The sequence below is a fragment of the Crocodylus porosus genome, unplaced genomic scaffold, assembly GCF_001723895.1.
Source record: "Crocodylus porosus isolate Cpor-Errol unplaced genomic scaffold, CroPor_comp1, whole genome shotgun sequence".
Taxonomy (NCBI): domain Eukaryota; kingdom Metazoa; phylum Chordata; order Crocodylia; family Crocodylidae; genus Crocodylus; species Crocodylus porosus.
This window is the reverse complement of record NW_017728947.1, coordinates 12,319,463-12,334,618: the sequence shown is the minus strand read 5'-3', so window position 1 is coordinate 12,334,618 and position 15,156 is coordinate 12,319,463. Positions and strand designations below refer to the sequence as shown.

General features: G+C 44.3%; 1 protein-coding gene across 1 annotated transcript in view; it reads right to left on the bottom strand.

Moving 5' to 3' along the window:
- Positions 1-3,769: 3,769 nt before the first annotated feature.
- The window catches only part of RRAS2 (related RAS viral (r-ras) oncogene homolog 2), a 29,330-nt gene continuing 17,943 nt past the window's right edge, over positions 3,770-15,156 (bottom strand). The window contains exons 4-5 of the mRNA XM_019552227.1: positions 8,279-8,397; positions 3,770-5,260 (exon numbers count right to left, since the gene is read on the bottom strand). Of these exons, the coding sequence (XP_019407772.1) occupies positions 5,173-5,260; positions 8,279-8,397 (207 nt within the window). The 3' untranslated portion in view covers positions 3,770-5,172. The remainder of the gene's footprint in view (positions 5,261-8,278; positions 8,398-15,156) is intronic.

Genomic DNA, 15,156 nt, shown 5'->3' with positions numbered 1-15,156 from the left:
AAAGAAAAGAAAGGTTACTTCCCTTCCCCTATCATGTAGCAAGTCCACAGCCACTATTAACAGGATTAGTTCCATATGGATTTTTAGCCAAATTTCCTAATAGAAGCACCTTGTAAAATTAAGTAGGAGGACTGGCATTTCTCAGATTGATTTTCTTCATGTCCCACAAGACACTAGCCCCTGGAGAAAAATATTACATAGGTGAATTTAGAGCACCATCTGACTTGATGTGTGGGTCTCTGACTTTTGATAGAGAGTGAAGTGAGAATCAGACTGATCCTCCACATGAATCTCAGAAGAAAGCTCCACTAAAAACTGTGTATGCAAAACTTTGCCCTTGTGGCAAACTTTGCCCTTGTGGGTGAAGGAGATCCCCTGCCCTCCATCAATGCTGGAACAGCTTCATCAGTGAAGGAACACCTTGAGAGGCTGGATACATTCAAGTCAGCTGGCCCTGACAATCTACACCCCAGAGTACTCAAGGAGCTGGTGAGCAGCATAGCCCAGCCTCTGGCACAGATCTTTGAGAACTCCTGGCGCTCTGGTGTAGTGCCCAAAGACTGGAAGGCCAATGTGGTGCCTAATGCCAAGAAAGGGAGGAAAGTGGATCTGGCAAATTACAGGCCCATCAGCCTGACCTCTATCCTGGGGAAGATCTTAGAAAAGTTTATTAGAGGCCATCCTTAATGGACTGGCCGATGCCAACATCCTGAGGAATAGCCAGCATGGGTTTATTGCGGGTAGGTCTTGTTTGACCAATCTCATTTCCTTCTACGACCAGGTGACCTCAAGATATATGATGTCATACATCTTGACTTCAAAAAAGCCTTCGATCTGGTATCCCATGATCACCTCTTGGCAAAACTGGCCAACTGTGGCCTTGGGTCCACCACGATCCACTGGCTGGGAAACTGGCTCTGTAGTCAGACCCAGAGGGTGGTAATTTACTGAAGTCAATTGTCATGGTGCCCTGTGACCAGTGGGGTCCCCCAAGGCTCTGTCCTTGGACCCATATTGTTCAACATCTTCATTAAGGATGAGAACCTGATGGTGTTTAACACTGAAAAATGCAAGGTTCTCCACCTTGGGAGGAAAAACCTGCAGCATCCTTATAGGCTTCGCAGTGCTGTGCTGGCTAGCACTATAGAAGAAAGAGACTTGGGGGTCATCACTAGCCACAAGATGAATGTGAGCCTGCAATGCGATGCTGCAGCTAGTAAAGTGAGCAAAAGGCTGGCTTACATCCGTAGATGCTTCTCAAGCAAATCTCGGGACATCATTCTCCCCTCGTACTCGGCCTTGGTGAGGCCGCAGCTGGAGTACTGTGTCCAGTTTTGGGCCCCACAATTCAAAAGGATGTGGAAAAGCTTGAAAAAGTCAAGAGAAGAGCCACGTGCATGATCAGAGGTCAGGAAAACAGACCTTATGACGACAGGCTGAGAGCTATGGGGTTCTTTAGCCTGGAAAAGCACAGGTTCAGGGGTGACCTGATGGCCACCTACAAGTTATACTGGTGGTCACCCCTGATACTGGGGGAATATTTGTTCACCAGAGAGTGCCCCAAGGGATGACGAGGTCCAACAGTTATAAAACTACTGTGAGACTGTTTCAGGCTGGACATAAGGAAGAATTTTTTTTTTTTTTTTTTTTTTTTTTAAAAAAAACTGTTCGAGCCCCCAAGGTCTGAAACAGCCTGCCATCAGAGGTGGTTCAAGCACCTACATTGAAAACCTTCAAGAGAAAATTTGGATGCTTATCTTGCTGGGATCCTATGACCCCCAGCTGACTTCCTGCCCCTCTGGCAGGGAGCTGGACTCAATCTTCCAAGGTCCCTTCCATCCCTAATGTCTATGAAATCTATGAAGCACTTCATTGTTCCAGAGAAACCAGTAACTTGTAAGTGGCTGCAGCCTCAAGTCAGAACTTGGGGTACTGACTCCTTACTTAACGCTTCAAGAAACAAAAGGAGGCAGGCCTTGAGCTTAGCCAGAAGAGCCACTTGAAAAAGAACGGTACCTACTGACACTGCTTTATAGGAGCCATGCAGAAGCAATTTTTAAATTGTGGACTGCCTTGGTCTCACACGTGCCCCTGAACAGAAGCCAGGTTTGGGAAGCTTCAGGCTCATTATTTGTTATTTGAACTACTGTTTTTTGTTTGTTCCCTTTGCAACACATTTTCTTGAAATCAAGCTAGTAATCAAATGTCTTGTGCAAGATGAACCAGCCACTGGAGTATTTAAAATTTTCTTTGGGCCCAGTACCACTTCTGCCTTGTTTTATATGAACAGTATAGCTGGGGTGGGGATTTTCCACCACTCTGAACCCAGCTAACTAGCTTGCTTTTCTGGCTAAGCAACAGCCAGCAGTCTACTTCGATCAGATTCTACGGCACTGCATATACATGTAAATGCTCAACAGTTACGCTGCTTCCAGATGGAGGGACAGTTATGGTCAGGCTGGTTCAAAAAACTTTTAGTCTATCTACAATAGTCCTGCACCTTAAGCCCAACAATGGCCCATGAGAACCTCAATGCAAAGTCTGAATGCTTCTTAAATGGATAATCAAGTCATTATACAGATACAGGAAAATCATGTTCCTTATGAATTAATGGATGACTCACTGAGCCATAAATGTATATTTTATATTTTTTTAGCCTAGTATATGCATATCCTTACAACTCCAACACTACTTAACTTCCTATAGTGTACCACTGACATTACTAACCTGTCAGAATAGATGGGAAGTTACCAGGCTCCATCCATCCACAGTGAAATGGTTTTTACTTGGGGAAGAAGGGCATGTGGAAGCTTGATGGTCAGGTCTGCGGAATATCTTCTTTTCAGAAGTTGCATTTGGTAAGAAATTGTGCATATTTGCTAGGCAAAAGAAAACTAAAAATCCAGGGAGACCTTAAATTTTGTTCACAAGACAAACTAATGCTTCCTCTTAATCCAAGTGCTTTACATATTTAAAAAGATAGAAAACCATCTATGGTAAAGGCTGTAGTTTCTTAATTTGTTTTGGAATAGAGTGTAGCATGTCTGCCAAATGCTTTCACTGTTCCCTCTATTTGAGATTTTCTACATGTTGCACAACAACTGTCCCTTGCCAGATGACAACTTAGATAACTGTAAAAACACTGGTCTCAAAGAGCCTGGTTCCTTCCTTCCTTCTTGCATCCTTGTGACAAGGTACATAGCAGAATTCACAAATCTGTTGAAGTCTGACAGTGCCACACCATGAACACTTCTGCTAGGACCTCAACCTTGTGACCTCCGGGCTGTCAACTGTATGCCTTAGTACCCATGTCACCCCAGAGCCATGGTTTGTGTGTAAAGTCAAAGTCAATGACCCACTCTGTGCCTTCTATTGAAAAACTTAAAGCTAAAAGTGATACTTGGAAACCTGCACAGCAGAGAAACATCACAAGCCAGGATATAACACTTTCCATAGAAGAGTTGTAGAGAATTTCTTCACTGCTCTGGTTATTTTGGCATATGATAAATGCCAGAGGGTTTATTCTGAATGGTCAGATTTATGAACAAACCACTTCAGTAGTCCTCTGCTATTAATTATTGGACATCTCACCACAGGGAGTTAGGATGCTAAGTTTTCAAGCCAATTCTGGTTATATCCAAGCCAAATTTCAAGCTATTTTCAACTTTACAAATCTCTCCCCCCCGCCCCCCATTTAAACCCTTCTGTCCCACAAGATTCAGATTTTAAAAGACTGGACTAACAGAGAAAACAGCATTCTTACCTTTTCATAATGGTTAGATCATCTTTAATTCTAGCACCTGAAGTCATATAAGGGTTTGCTTAATAATCAAACTTCATAGAGCCGTTGTACACATTCAACAAGGTGACAACTGTGCAATACCACTCAGTATTTCAAGATCAGGGAACATACTCTTGAATTGTTTAAACACAATCCACAGAAGTCAAAATTCAAAAACCATCCACAGTTAAACTAAACAGTCAGTTAAAAAAGTCTTACCGTTTAATAATTCACATAAGAGTCAGTCTATAGTAAGTGATACTGAAAGTGATTTGAAAAAGAACACACTAAATTTTACTCTACAGGTATGCTGGGCAGGCACATGATTGGCCATTGCTGGGTATAACTAGAACATTGAGGAGAAGTTCTACCACAGTTCGGCAAATCCCACATTATTTTGTCAGTTAAAAGTGAACTGTGAGAATTAAATACTCATCTTTACATATACACAAGTTATGCTGTGAAAGCATATTTGCTTACAAACATATAAAAATACTTGTTAACTAGTTTGATAAGAAAATAATGTATAAAAGTATATAGCAAAAACATTTAATCATCTCTGACAATGGAAAGATCAAATTCATCTTTTTATATTACATGAAACAAAAAAACAGCTAGTTTTAAGTTTTCTGGACTCCCTTACCCAGAAATACAAAGGAAGACACATGAATCTTTTTCCAATATTAATGTAAAATTTTCCAATTACTGAAATGCCGAAATCCAGAAGGAGCTCAGGTATTTGGCCATATTATAATAGTAGTAGTAGTAGTAGTAGTAGTAGTAGTAATCCTGAAGCTATTCTGGATCCATAAAATAAATACAGTTTTGGCCACTGAAGAAAAGCTGCAGCGTAAACAAGAGCTGAAACATTTTTGCTAACGTTTTGCATTCAGTGTTGGTTTCTTAAGGCTAGCTGAATTGTAAAAGTCTAACTTAACCTCAGGGCAAGAAGCCAATTAACCCTTAGATTAAAAATAACAAAAACTATGCTCTATACTTTGATTCGAGGTCTCCTTGATAACAGCTAATGAAATACCAAGAAAATAAATTAATTCACAAAAAGATAACTTATAAGAAACTTAAAACACCTTGTCCTCCAAGGTTTTGTTTCATCTCCTTCATGAATAGGCTCCACAAAGGTGCAAGCTCTAACAGGGAGAGAAAGAAGGACTTGTGGTATTAAAGAAGCAGCCTTAGTGTTTTGCTTTGAAGTCTGCCCCAAGATGACCGAGCTGTCTTCAAGGACTGTATTCAGCCAGCTTCTTGGACTAAGGCTATTTGGTGACCATATACAAGACATGCACATATAAGGCTAGACAGATACCAAAAGTGATCTAAAATGGTGGAAAAAGAAATAAATCTGGCAGTTGATAGCTTGATTCTTGGGATTCTTAAAAAATAACACAATGGCAGCCTTTCTTGTCTTTTTCTTTCCGTGTTGGCTCTGGCGAAGGAGGACACTCTTGCTCTTGAAATTTCCTGCAAAAAATGAATTTCATGTTAATTTTGTTTAGTCCAATTCAAATCTTCTATACAACTTTAGTAACTTGTTGCGGATGCCATCGCAACAGCAAAATTGATCTTAACAGCTGTTAAGTTTTACTGTTTATACTGCAGTAGCACTTTAGGACTGGGACCCATGGTGTTATGGTCTATAAAAACCATAACAAAAGAGCTCTGCTTAGAAAATGTGGCTAATGCATACTAATGTACAAGTTTACTACATAACTTCATGTCACTCGCTTTTGTTGACCGGCAGGGTTTTCAGGTCAAGTCTAGTTCTTAGTCTTCTAAATATCCATGGGGCAAGGGACAAGAAAGCAGGCTGCTGTGGTATAACCAAAGACTGGGCAAGTACTATGTAATGTTCACAGTATTCCTAGATGAAAATAGCTATGGCCCTTTCTAGGGGTGCACCAATACAGATTTTTGGGGCCAATATTGACAGCCGAATTTTAAGGAGTTGTATCAGCCAATACTGCTCTGATTTCCAATACCAACCCTGCAGCTTGAAAAGCTGCATGCAGCTGGCAAGTCTGTTGTGGTGGGGGCGGGGGGGTGCAGGCAGATCAAGGACCCTGCAGTGAGGGAGGAGGGGGGCTGGGGCAAATGCTGCCCAGCTGGGACAGGCACAGGACTGAACCGCAGCTCATCCGGGGAGCAGGGGCAGGGGCTGCTCCCACCACTTGTTCTGGCAACTCCCGCCACTCGTCCAGGAGGGCATAGGTGGGGGGCATTCTCTTTTCATGACAAAAGAACAGTTCCCCTGAATATCTTTTTCTCCTTATGCTGGTTTCCCATGGTATTTTACCTAGCAATTTTAAGTCTATTGACTTCTGCTTTCTTGGAGTTCATTGGTGTTTATTCTGCTAGTCTGCCTCTTTCCATTTAGAAGCAAAATCAGCATTTTGTCATCACCATCCGCTGATGCCTTCCAATTCACTTTCACTGACTTTCATTTACCATACTTACCTGAATCCAAGATTATTTTGAATTTAGGAAGATACCCTAGTAATTAGATTCTATACCTGGAAAAATGTATAAAAGAAAAGTGTTATAAATTTTCATGTATAGAATCTAATTATTGGAAGGTCATCTTGAAAATCTGGTCTCCCAACTGCTGCAGCTGGGAAAATAGCAGCCAGAGGTTCCCCCTATAGTGCTTATGCTCCAGCTGCCTGCATGTCCAACCTCTGTCCCCTCCCCACACTGCAACCTCTGCTCCCTCCATCCCCTATTGCTTACTGTCAGGTACAGCTCTAGCTCCAATCCCTCCCAGGCATGGAGCACATGCAAATTCTGGTACTGCCTAGCCATACAGCAGCATCCCAAGCTGTAAACTGCCACTACACTGCATGGCCAGGCAGGGACCACAGCTTGCATGTGCTCCATGCCTGGGAGGGAATGGAGCCGGAGCCAGAGCTGCATGTGACAGTAAAGAGCAAAGGCAAGAAGGTAGAAGCTTAAGGGGAGGCGGGAAGATAGGCAGCTGCTGCAGCTATGACTTGTTCAACCCAGGCTGAGCCAGTTGGAGCTACAGCAGCTGCCTGCCCCTCCCCACTTCACCTTGTACTTGAATCCAAGATGAGGGGCTCCTCCCATGTTGAATGGGTGGGAAAAAACCCTCATTTTGATTTCAAGTAAACCAAAAACACACAGGATACAACCCAACAGGAAGGAAGTGGAGTAAGAACAGGTAAAGGCCAGGAACAATAACATATGCTACCCAGCTGCTGCTCTTTCTTCAATGCTGCCTGTAGACTAACCCATTTTCCCCCCACTTCACAAGTCCTGGTAGCATTGGCCAGGTTGGAGTATTAGAGCTTTGGGGAGGAAGAGGAGGGAGCAAGCACTCGCAAGAGCAAGTGCATCCCACTTCTCCTGACTGGCATAATGAGAAACATGATTTAAAAAGGCAGAAAGCATAGGAATGAGCTTGTGTGCGGGGGACTGAAGGGGAAGAAATTTGAAGGCTTTTGCATGGGTGGGTGGCAAAGTGTTTTTACAAGATGCACACATGCATGCTTCCATACTTTAAAAAAAACAGAAATTTGCAGAGCCGCTTCCCAGTGGCTATCCTACTTATCCCTCAAAGCGCCCTCCTCTGTAGACAAAAATTCTCACTTGTACTACCAACTCCCCCTCCCTACCTTATGGTCTAGGTTTTATTTTTTGTCCCCCCCCCACCGCCATACTGTTTTAATAGAACTGGCTAAGGCACTTATAGGAGGGGAAACCAGTTTGTGCATGGTAAGGAGCCAGCATGTCTGGAACTCATTGCCTATGTTCGACTAACAGTTGGCTCTGTTCAAGGCATATAAAACTATCTACTCAACCTTTTCACTGTAACTTTGTATAGAGAAAACAAGTTATTTCTAAAAAGTTGCATACTTCTCTGCAGAAGAGTTACTTGTTAAAGTCTCCTATGATATTAGAGCTTTCTGGACAAGTACACTTCATAGCCTATGCGCCTATTTTGGAACCTTTCCAGACTGGGGCATGGTGGGGGATTCAGTGTCTAAAACATTATGGGGGATTCAATGTCTAAACTCCATCGTGACGCATTAGAGATAAAGCTTAATGTTTTGACTCCGTGAACAGTTCAGGGCCCCACAGAGATGTAATGTGCATACAGTGTTTACCTTTTTTCTTTAAAAAAAAAAAAAAAAAACACACTCAACTTTACCAAGAGATGCTCTGTTACTGTTCATTGTGTTAAAATCTTTAAAGTTAAACAAATTGCACTTATGGTATGGCTCAAAATCTCAAGACTTCTGGTGTTGGGTAAGGCAAAATTTGTTCGAATTGACATGGCATACCCATTAAATAGCCTTTCCTAACATGTACCTCTCTCAAAGACAGCAGAGCATTAGCTGACATTTACAGTGCACATCTGCAAGCAGAATTTGACCTAGTTTTTCCAGGCTCCTTTTTCTTCTCCAAGACAGCAGTCATTAAACTCAGAATATCAAAGTTCTTGTGGAACACTTCTCCTACCTTATAACTCTGACAAGTTCATGAAAAGCTTGGTCTACATTCAATCGTATTTTTGCTGAGGCTTCCATATATGTTACTTTAAGTTGTCGTGCTAGCTGCTGACCCTCCTCTTGTGTTACCTGAAACAATAAATAACCATTAAAAATAAGCTTCAAAACATTTCACTGGCATGTCCCAAATGACACACTTACCAATGTTTGCATACAAATGTATGCCTGTATCCCTGTCATGTTTCGTATACAATATTGTGCCATCAATGTTCAATAGTTTAATACTCTTTGACAATACCCAACCTCCCTCGTGCTAACGAAATAAAACAAGCTACCTACACCACACAAAGAAAGATAAAAAAAAATCTGTTTCAAATACAAGTTAAGTACAGGAGTGATTCGAAAGAATCCCATAGCTCCTACAAGCCATTTTACATTTTCTATAACAGTTCATGTGATCAGGCTTTTCTCCTTGACTAGGAAGACCTGAATCCACTACCTCACTCAAACCAAAACATAAAACTCTAGTCTGCTAAATAATGTGGCAATCCCAACAACACCTTTCAGTTTTGGTTAAAAGTTCTCCCTCCTTTCTACTGTCCCAACCAAACTTGAGAGTAAAAAAAAAGCTATGACACTTGGTTTTTACAAAGCAAAATTAACTAACTTTTTTGAACAAGACAGCAAAGCTGAAAAGCCAAACAGTTGTTCTTTGTGAATGTGTCAAATGAAGCACGGATGCTTCAGCAGCTGGCTTAAATTCCATAAAACCATGAAGAGGGCAGTACTCCAGATACGTAACCCCAGTCTCAGAAAATGAAGTAGTACTGCCCTCAAAACACAGTGAATGGCTCAAACAGAAAAACACCTGAGTTATTCCCCAGGTGAATCAAAGGCAACAAGTAATGCTAACCAAATAGGCCCAAAAACAGCATTTGGCAGATTACTTCTTAAGTTCTGTTCCCATCAGATCCAGGAAAAAAACTGGTGTTTTCTTGGCAAACAAACACAGCAGGGAAGCTTTGAGACTCAGGAATATTTTTTAAAAAGTACCAAAAAGGAGATGGAGGACAGGTAGTTAAAAGGATGGTGCGAATACAAAGAGCAGAAAAAAAAAAAAAGGAAGTCAGACAGCACTGGTGGCAGCAGCAAGCAGGGCATTCATTAAGTATTAATTTTATTATAGGATAGAAGCTTATGAGAAGTTCAGGAGTCGGGGAGTATAGCTTGGTGGGATGAGAGGAAAGACTTTAACAGTAAATTTTGGACAAAAAGGAGAAGGGGGGGAAATGAGCAAGCAAGTCGCTTGCTGCAAGTGTAAGCAAAAAAGTTAAATATTTCTAGCCTTGATTATTGTAACAGTAAGAATGGGGACAAAAAGGAGCTTTAGGGATAAAAAACTAGCAACAGATTCTGGCAGGGCACAAATAATAAAAGATGACTAAAAAAATGACACTAATTTAGCTGATAGACAGCAGACTGGTCAGTTGGGAGATGCACAGAGGACTGGGAGCAGGGGTATAAAGTGCAGTTTATAAGATGTTTAACTGGATGCCCAGGAGCCATCTCAAAAAGACAGCCAGCAAAAGGAGACCGGGTAGAGGTGGAAGGTTTGGAGACAGATAGGCTTGAAACTAGTACAAAATAAAGGGCATATGAGAAAAGGGATAAAGCTTTTTTTTTTTTTTGTAACTAAATAGGTTATTTAATGATAAATTAAAAGCATGTTACTAAAATACGTAACATTCAAAGTGCACAGTTTAAATCTATGTGGGGATTAAATCAGTTTATACAGAAATCTAGACTCCTTGGCAAGTGATCTTTATTTACCACCCTATGAATTGGTATTACATCTTTGCCAGTAGACTGTTCTTCCAACCCAAAAATATTTAATAGCACTGAGCCAAGAGCAGCTCTTTAAGACAAAAATGAAACATTTCCAACAAGCAGACATCCCAACTTCCTACTTGCCCTACTCTAAATAGGGTTGGAATCTCAATCTCCATCTGCAGCAGCCTAAAGAGTTGAGATCAGTCTTCTGCTGAAAGTGACCAGATAAGTTCCCTGCCTTCAGACAATTGAAAAACATGGTGCCCAACCTTTCCATCCCACAAGCCGGATGAGCAATGCCAGGTTGGTCCATGGCCCAGATACAATCCATGAGCCTAACCCTGCTGTGCAGGGCTGAAGCGTGATGCACTCATGCAGCGATGGCTCAGCCAGGGCCCAATCTTGTTGCATGGGGTCAGCCCTGCCAGTTAGGGAGAGCACCTTTTCAAGATGAAGAGGCAGAACACATGCCTACGAGGGGTGTGTGAAGAGGGCCCTACTCGATTCAGATTCAGCCTGAATTAGGGACAGCGATTCGATTAATTGATTCAGATCACTGTCCCCAGTTCAGTTCGGCTGAATCTGAAGATTCAGTGCTGATTGAGAATCAGCTATTTCAGACACAGACACAGCTTTAAGTGTTTTTTTCTACATACCTTGAGGTACCCAGTGCAGCTTGTGAACACTGTGATGCTGGGTCCAGTCCAGTTCCAGGTCCACCAGGGAGCATGCAGGGGGCCCCCCCCCCCGCACCCCTTGGCTTAGTGCTGGGCCACAGGGGGACCCCAGATGCCCACCCCCCAGACCCAGGAGGCACCAGTCACCAAGCTGGGAGGTGCAGGGGGGCCCCCCAGTGTGCTCCCCAGAAGACCGACAAGTATTTCTGGTCTACTTCCGGGTCTGCTGCCAAGTGCGCTGGGGAAGCCCCCTGTGCTTCTGAGCTTCATGAGCCCCAGCATCTCAGCATTCACAAGCTGCCTACTACTAGAGGTATGTAGAAAAAAATTTAAAAGTTGTGTCCGAATCGTCGAATCTTTCCGAATCAATTCAGAGAGATTAAAGGATCCTCCGGTTCAATTCAGATTTGGACTGAATCCCTGCCAAATCAAAAATTGGGGACCAAAGCTTTGCACAGCCTTAATGCCCAGCCTCCACCCCCAGGGGCAAGGCTGGAGCAAAGCAGCATCAAATGCAGACTGCCCACTGCAGGCTCAGGGCATTCCCAGCCTGCTGCCTCCCCTCCCCACCCCAGGAGCCCCATGCCAGCCGCACACCCTCTACCTGCCTGGGACCAGCGGGTGAGAGCATAACACCATGCTGCTGCCAGGCAGGCAAAGGGTAGTCTACCATAGTGGTGTGACCAACGCAGAGCTCCCAGGTAACAGCAGCAGGGCAGGGAGCCCCAAGCCTGCAGCAGCCAGCCTACATTTGCCCCAGCACAAGTCTGGCAGGGGGGACGTGCGTGTCCCCCCCCCGCCAATGCCCTCCACCTTGGAGTGTGCAGCAGCAGGGAGTCCTGAGAATTCAGTGTTAAGAATTTAATTGAAATAAGTAGCAAGTGACCTGACAGGGTGAAAAAATACTAGGGATCATTACAAAAAAGATGGAGAGGCAGAGGAAGCATGGAGCAAGTTAAGAAGTATGAAGTCCCAAAAGGGAGGGGGGGAGGGGGAGAGGAGTACACAGAAGAGGAGTGACCCCTGCTCTAAGGAAATCAGTTGGCAACCTACATATAGCCCATGAGCCAGATTCAACCTGCAGCCATGGATTTGGCAGCATTCAGTGGAAGAAAGGCTCTGCTGGCACTGCACCACAGCCAGGTGATGGGAAGAAGCACCAAGAGGCAGCCAGTTTCTAGTGCCAGCCTCCTTCAGAGGTCAGCCATTATGGTTGCTGCTGCTAGAAAAATATTGCTGACCTCCAGGCATGATTGCCAACTGTCTATAAATTTACACAGAGTTCATAAAAACAAGGATAAAAATACTCATTTGTAAAATCCATAAAAAAAATTGAGATAAGAAACTGAGCTTAGTTGAGGCAGGATGCAAGTGTTGACAGAGCAGAGCAGCACCAGCTTGTCTCCAGGTGGGAGCATAGCTTGGCAATCTGTCAGAGCTTTGTGACCCTTAAGGGATCCTCTGTAGTCCCCTCCCCCAGCCACATGCTACCAATGTCCAGTTGTCACCTGCCTGTAATGGCTGCTCACCTAGAAAGTAGGCAGGGCTGTACAACCCCCAGGCAGTCTGATGCACCTGTGAGAGAGAGGGAGGGGGCAGTGCAGCCAGGACAGAGCTGCAGGCCAGACAGGCAACAGGTAGGAATTAGTGCCAGGATGGCAGGGTGGGGGCAGCGTAGTGCAGGGTGTGATTGAGGGTTCCAGGATGGGGGGGCAAGGGACTCCTGGGGTGTAAAACCATTTTTCCAGTCACATAAAAGACTTAGACTATTAAATGTTTAGGTTTCCTTAAATGTTTAATAATTAAGATCTTTTTCTAAGGTTCCATTTATACCTCTACCCTGTAGTAAATCATGTTTTAGTTGAGTGTTGCTTGCAAATGAAGTTTGTGTAAGAACATTCAGGGAAGATGCATCTTCCCAGGTGTCTGGATGGGGGCACGAGCCAGATTTAGAGAGTTGGGATTAAACACCTAAACCCAAACCCAGGCTTTGTTAATGCTGTCCAAAACCTGCAACGTAAGTGCAATGAGCAGCTGTACCCTCTTATTGGAGAGTGAAAAAACAAGCTGACAAATAACCCAACCCAACCCAACAACACAGAAGAAAACAAAAAACAAAACAAACATGCAGCAGCTGAGTTATTGCTTCAGACTGACATGGAAGCATGATTTTCGAGTTTCTACTATATCCTACTTCTACTTTATGTGGTAAGTCTTCTAAAATAGCAGTGCTAGCGTACTTGCAAAAATATCTGGCAACAGCAGCTGAGTGTACAGTAGTAATTGCTTAATGCCAAAATACTCTTTTCACTGTTTTGTTTCTAGATTAATTTTAGAAAAGCACTGTCCAGTGGCCCACAATCAAGTCATTACAATTTAAAAATAAAAAGACAGGCAGCAATTAAAACCTTACTTTGACTTGTAAATACAGCAGAAACATACCAATCCATGACCCCTAGGAAAGAGATGGTACAGTTCCATTTTAATTATCCAAACTGAAGGAAACAAAACATGCTGACAGTCAGATGATAGTAGTGAAAGAAAGTTATAGAATTTCAAAGCTTGATTTCTATCAGCAACACAAACAAGAAGATTTTCTTAAAGTGATATGCCCTGGGTAATCTTAGGTCTGAATTCACCATCCAGCACAAGATGGCAAAGGCCTGCAGCAAGGCAGCAGCCCTAGATTACAGGAGGGTGAACTTCAAATGAGCTAAGGAGAATAGTCAGGGAAGCACTGAGGTCCCAGAGGGGAGGGGAGCCAGGTGTCCAAGAGTGGTTGCTCCTTAAGGAGACCATCCTCCAAGCCCAAAGGGAAGTAATCCTAACACAGATCAAAAAGGGGGCAGGAGGGCACAAAAGCCCCCCATAGCTCACCAAAAGCATCCAGGAATGTCTTCTAGCTAAAAGGGAGGTGCACACCCAATAGAAGGGAGGGGCCAGCCCCAGGGAGGACTATACTGCAGTTGCTCAGGGATGCAGGGGGGCAGTCAGGAAGGCCAAGGTGGAGATGGAACTAGGACTAGCTTCCCGGATCAAGGACAACAAAAGTCCTTTTTTAAATACACAGGGGCCAAAAAGAAGGTTCCGGGTAACGTGGGGCCCCTGCAGGACACGCTAGGAAATTTGGTCATCACACCAGATAACAAAGCTAAACATATTTAATGATTTCTTTGCTTCCATTTTCCTGAGCAGGGGCTGGAACAGCCACCCCCCTCTGGGCCCCCCCTCAGGCCCCTGGGGAGGCGCACCTAGGCCAAGGGTCAGTGAGGAACTAGTCAGGGAACTTCTGGAGGGACTGGATGTATTCAAATCAGCTGGTCCGGACGATCTCCACCCCAGAGTGCTGAGGGAATTAGCTGAGGTCATTGCAGGACCCCTGGCACGGCTTTACGAGCACTCGTGGTGCTCTGGTGTGGTGCCAGAGGACTGGAAGAGGGCCAATGTGGTTCCCATCTTCAAGAAAGGGAGGAAGGAGGACCCAGGAAACTATAGGCCAGTTAGTCTTACCTCAATCCTGGGCAAGCTTTTTGAGAAAGTTATTCAGGCACATGTCCACGAGGGGCCAGCAGGGGAAATTATGCTTAGGGGCAACCAACAGGGGTTCATTAGAGGCAGGTCCTGTCAGACCAACCTGGTGGCCTTCTACAACCACGTCACCAAATCCCTAGGTGCAGGGGTAGCAGTGGACATAATCCTCCTGGACTTCCAGAAGACCTTTAACACTGTCTCTCACCCCGTTTTTGTTAAGAAGTCAGGGGACTGTGGTGTTGACACCTACAGTCAAATGGGTCACCAACTGGCTGAAGGGCTGCACCCAGAGAGTGGTGGTGGACAGGTCATTTTTGACTTGGAGGGATGCGAGTAGTAGGGTACCCAAGGGCTCAGTCCTCAGGCCTGCACTGTTCAACATCTTCATCAGTGACTTGGACGAGGGGGTAAAAAGCACCCTCTTCAAAATTTGCTGATGACACTAGGATGTGGGCATGCTAGAAGGGAGGAATAGGCTGCAATCAGACCTAGACAGGTTACAGCGGTGGGCGGATGAGAATAGGATGGGATTCAACACTGACAAGTGCAAGGTGATGCACCTGGGGAGGAACAACCAGCACCATACCTACAGGCTGGGGAACTCCCTTCTCGTCAGCAGAGGCAGAAAAGGATCTTGGAGTCATCACTGATGCTAAAATGAACATGGGCCGGCAGCGTGCGGATGCAGTCAGGAAGGCCAACCGTACCGTATCATGCATCCACAGATGCATCTCAAGCAGGTCCAAGGTGGTGATGCTCCTCCTCTACACGGCACTGGTCAGGCCGCAGCTGGAGTACTGCGTCCAGTTCTGGGCGCCACACTTCAAGAGGGATGTGGACAATATGGAGA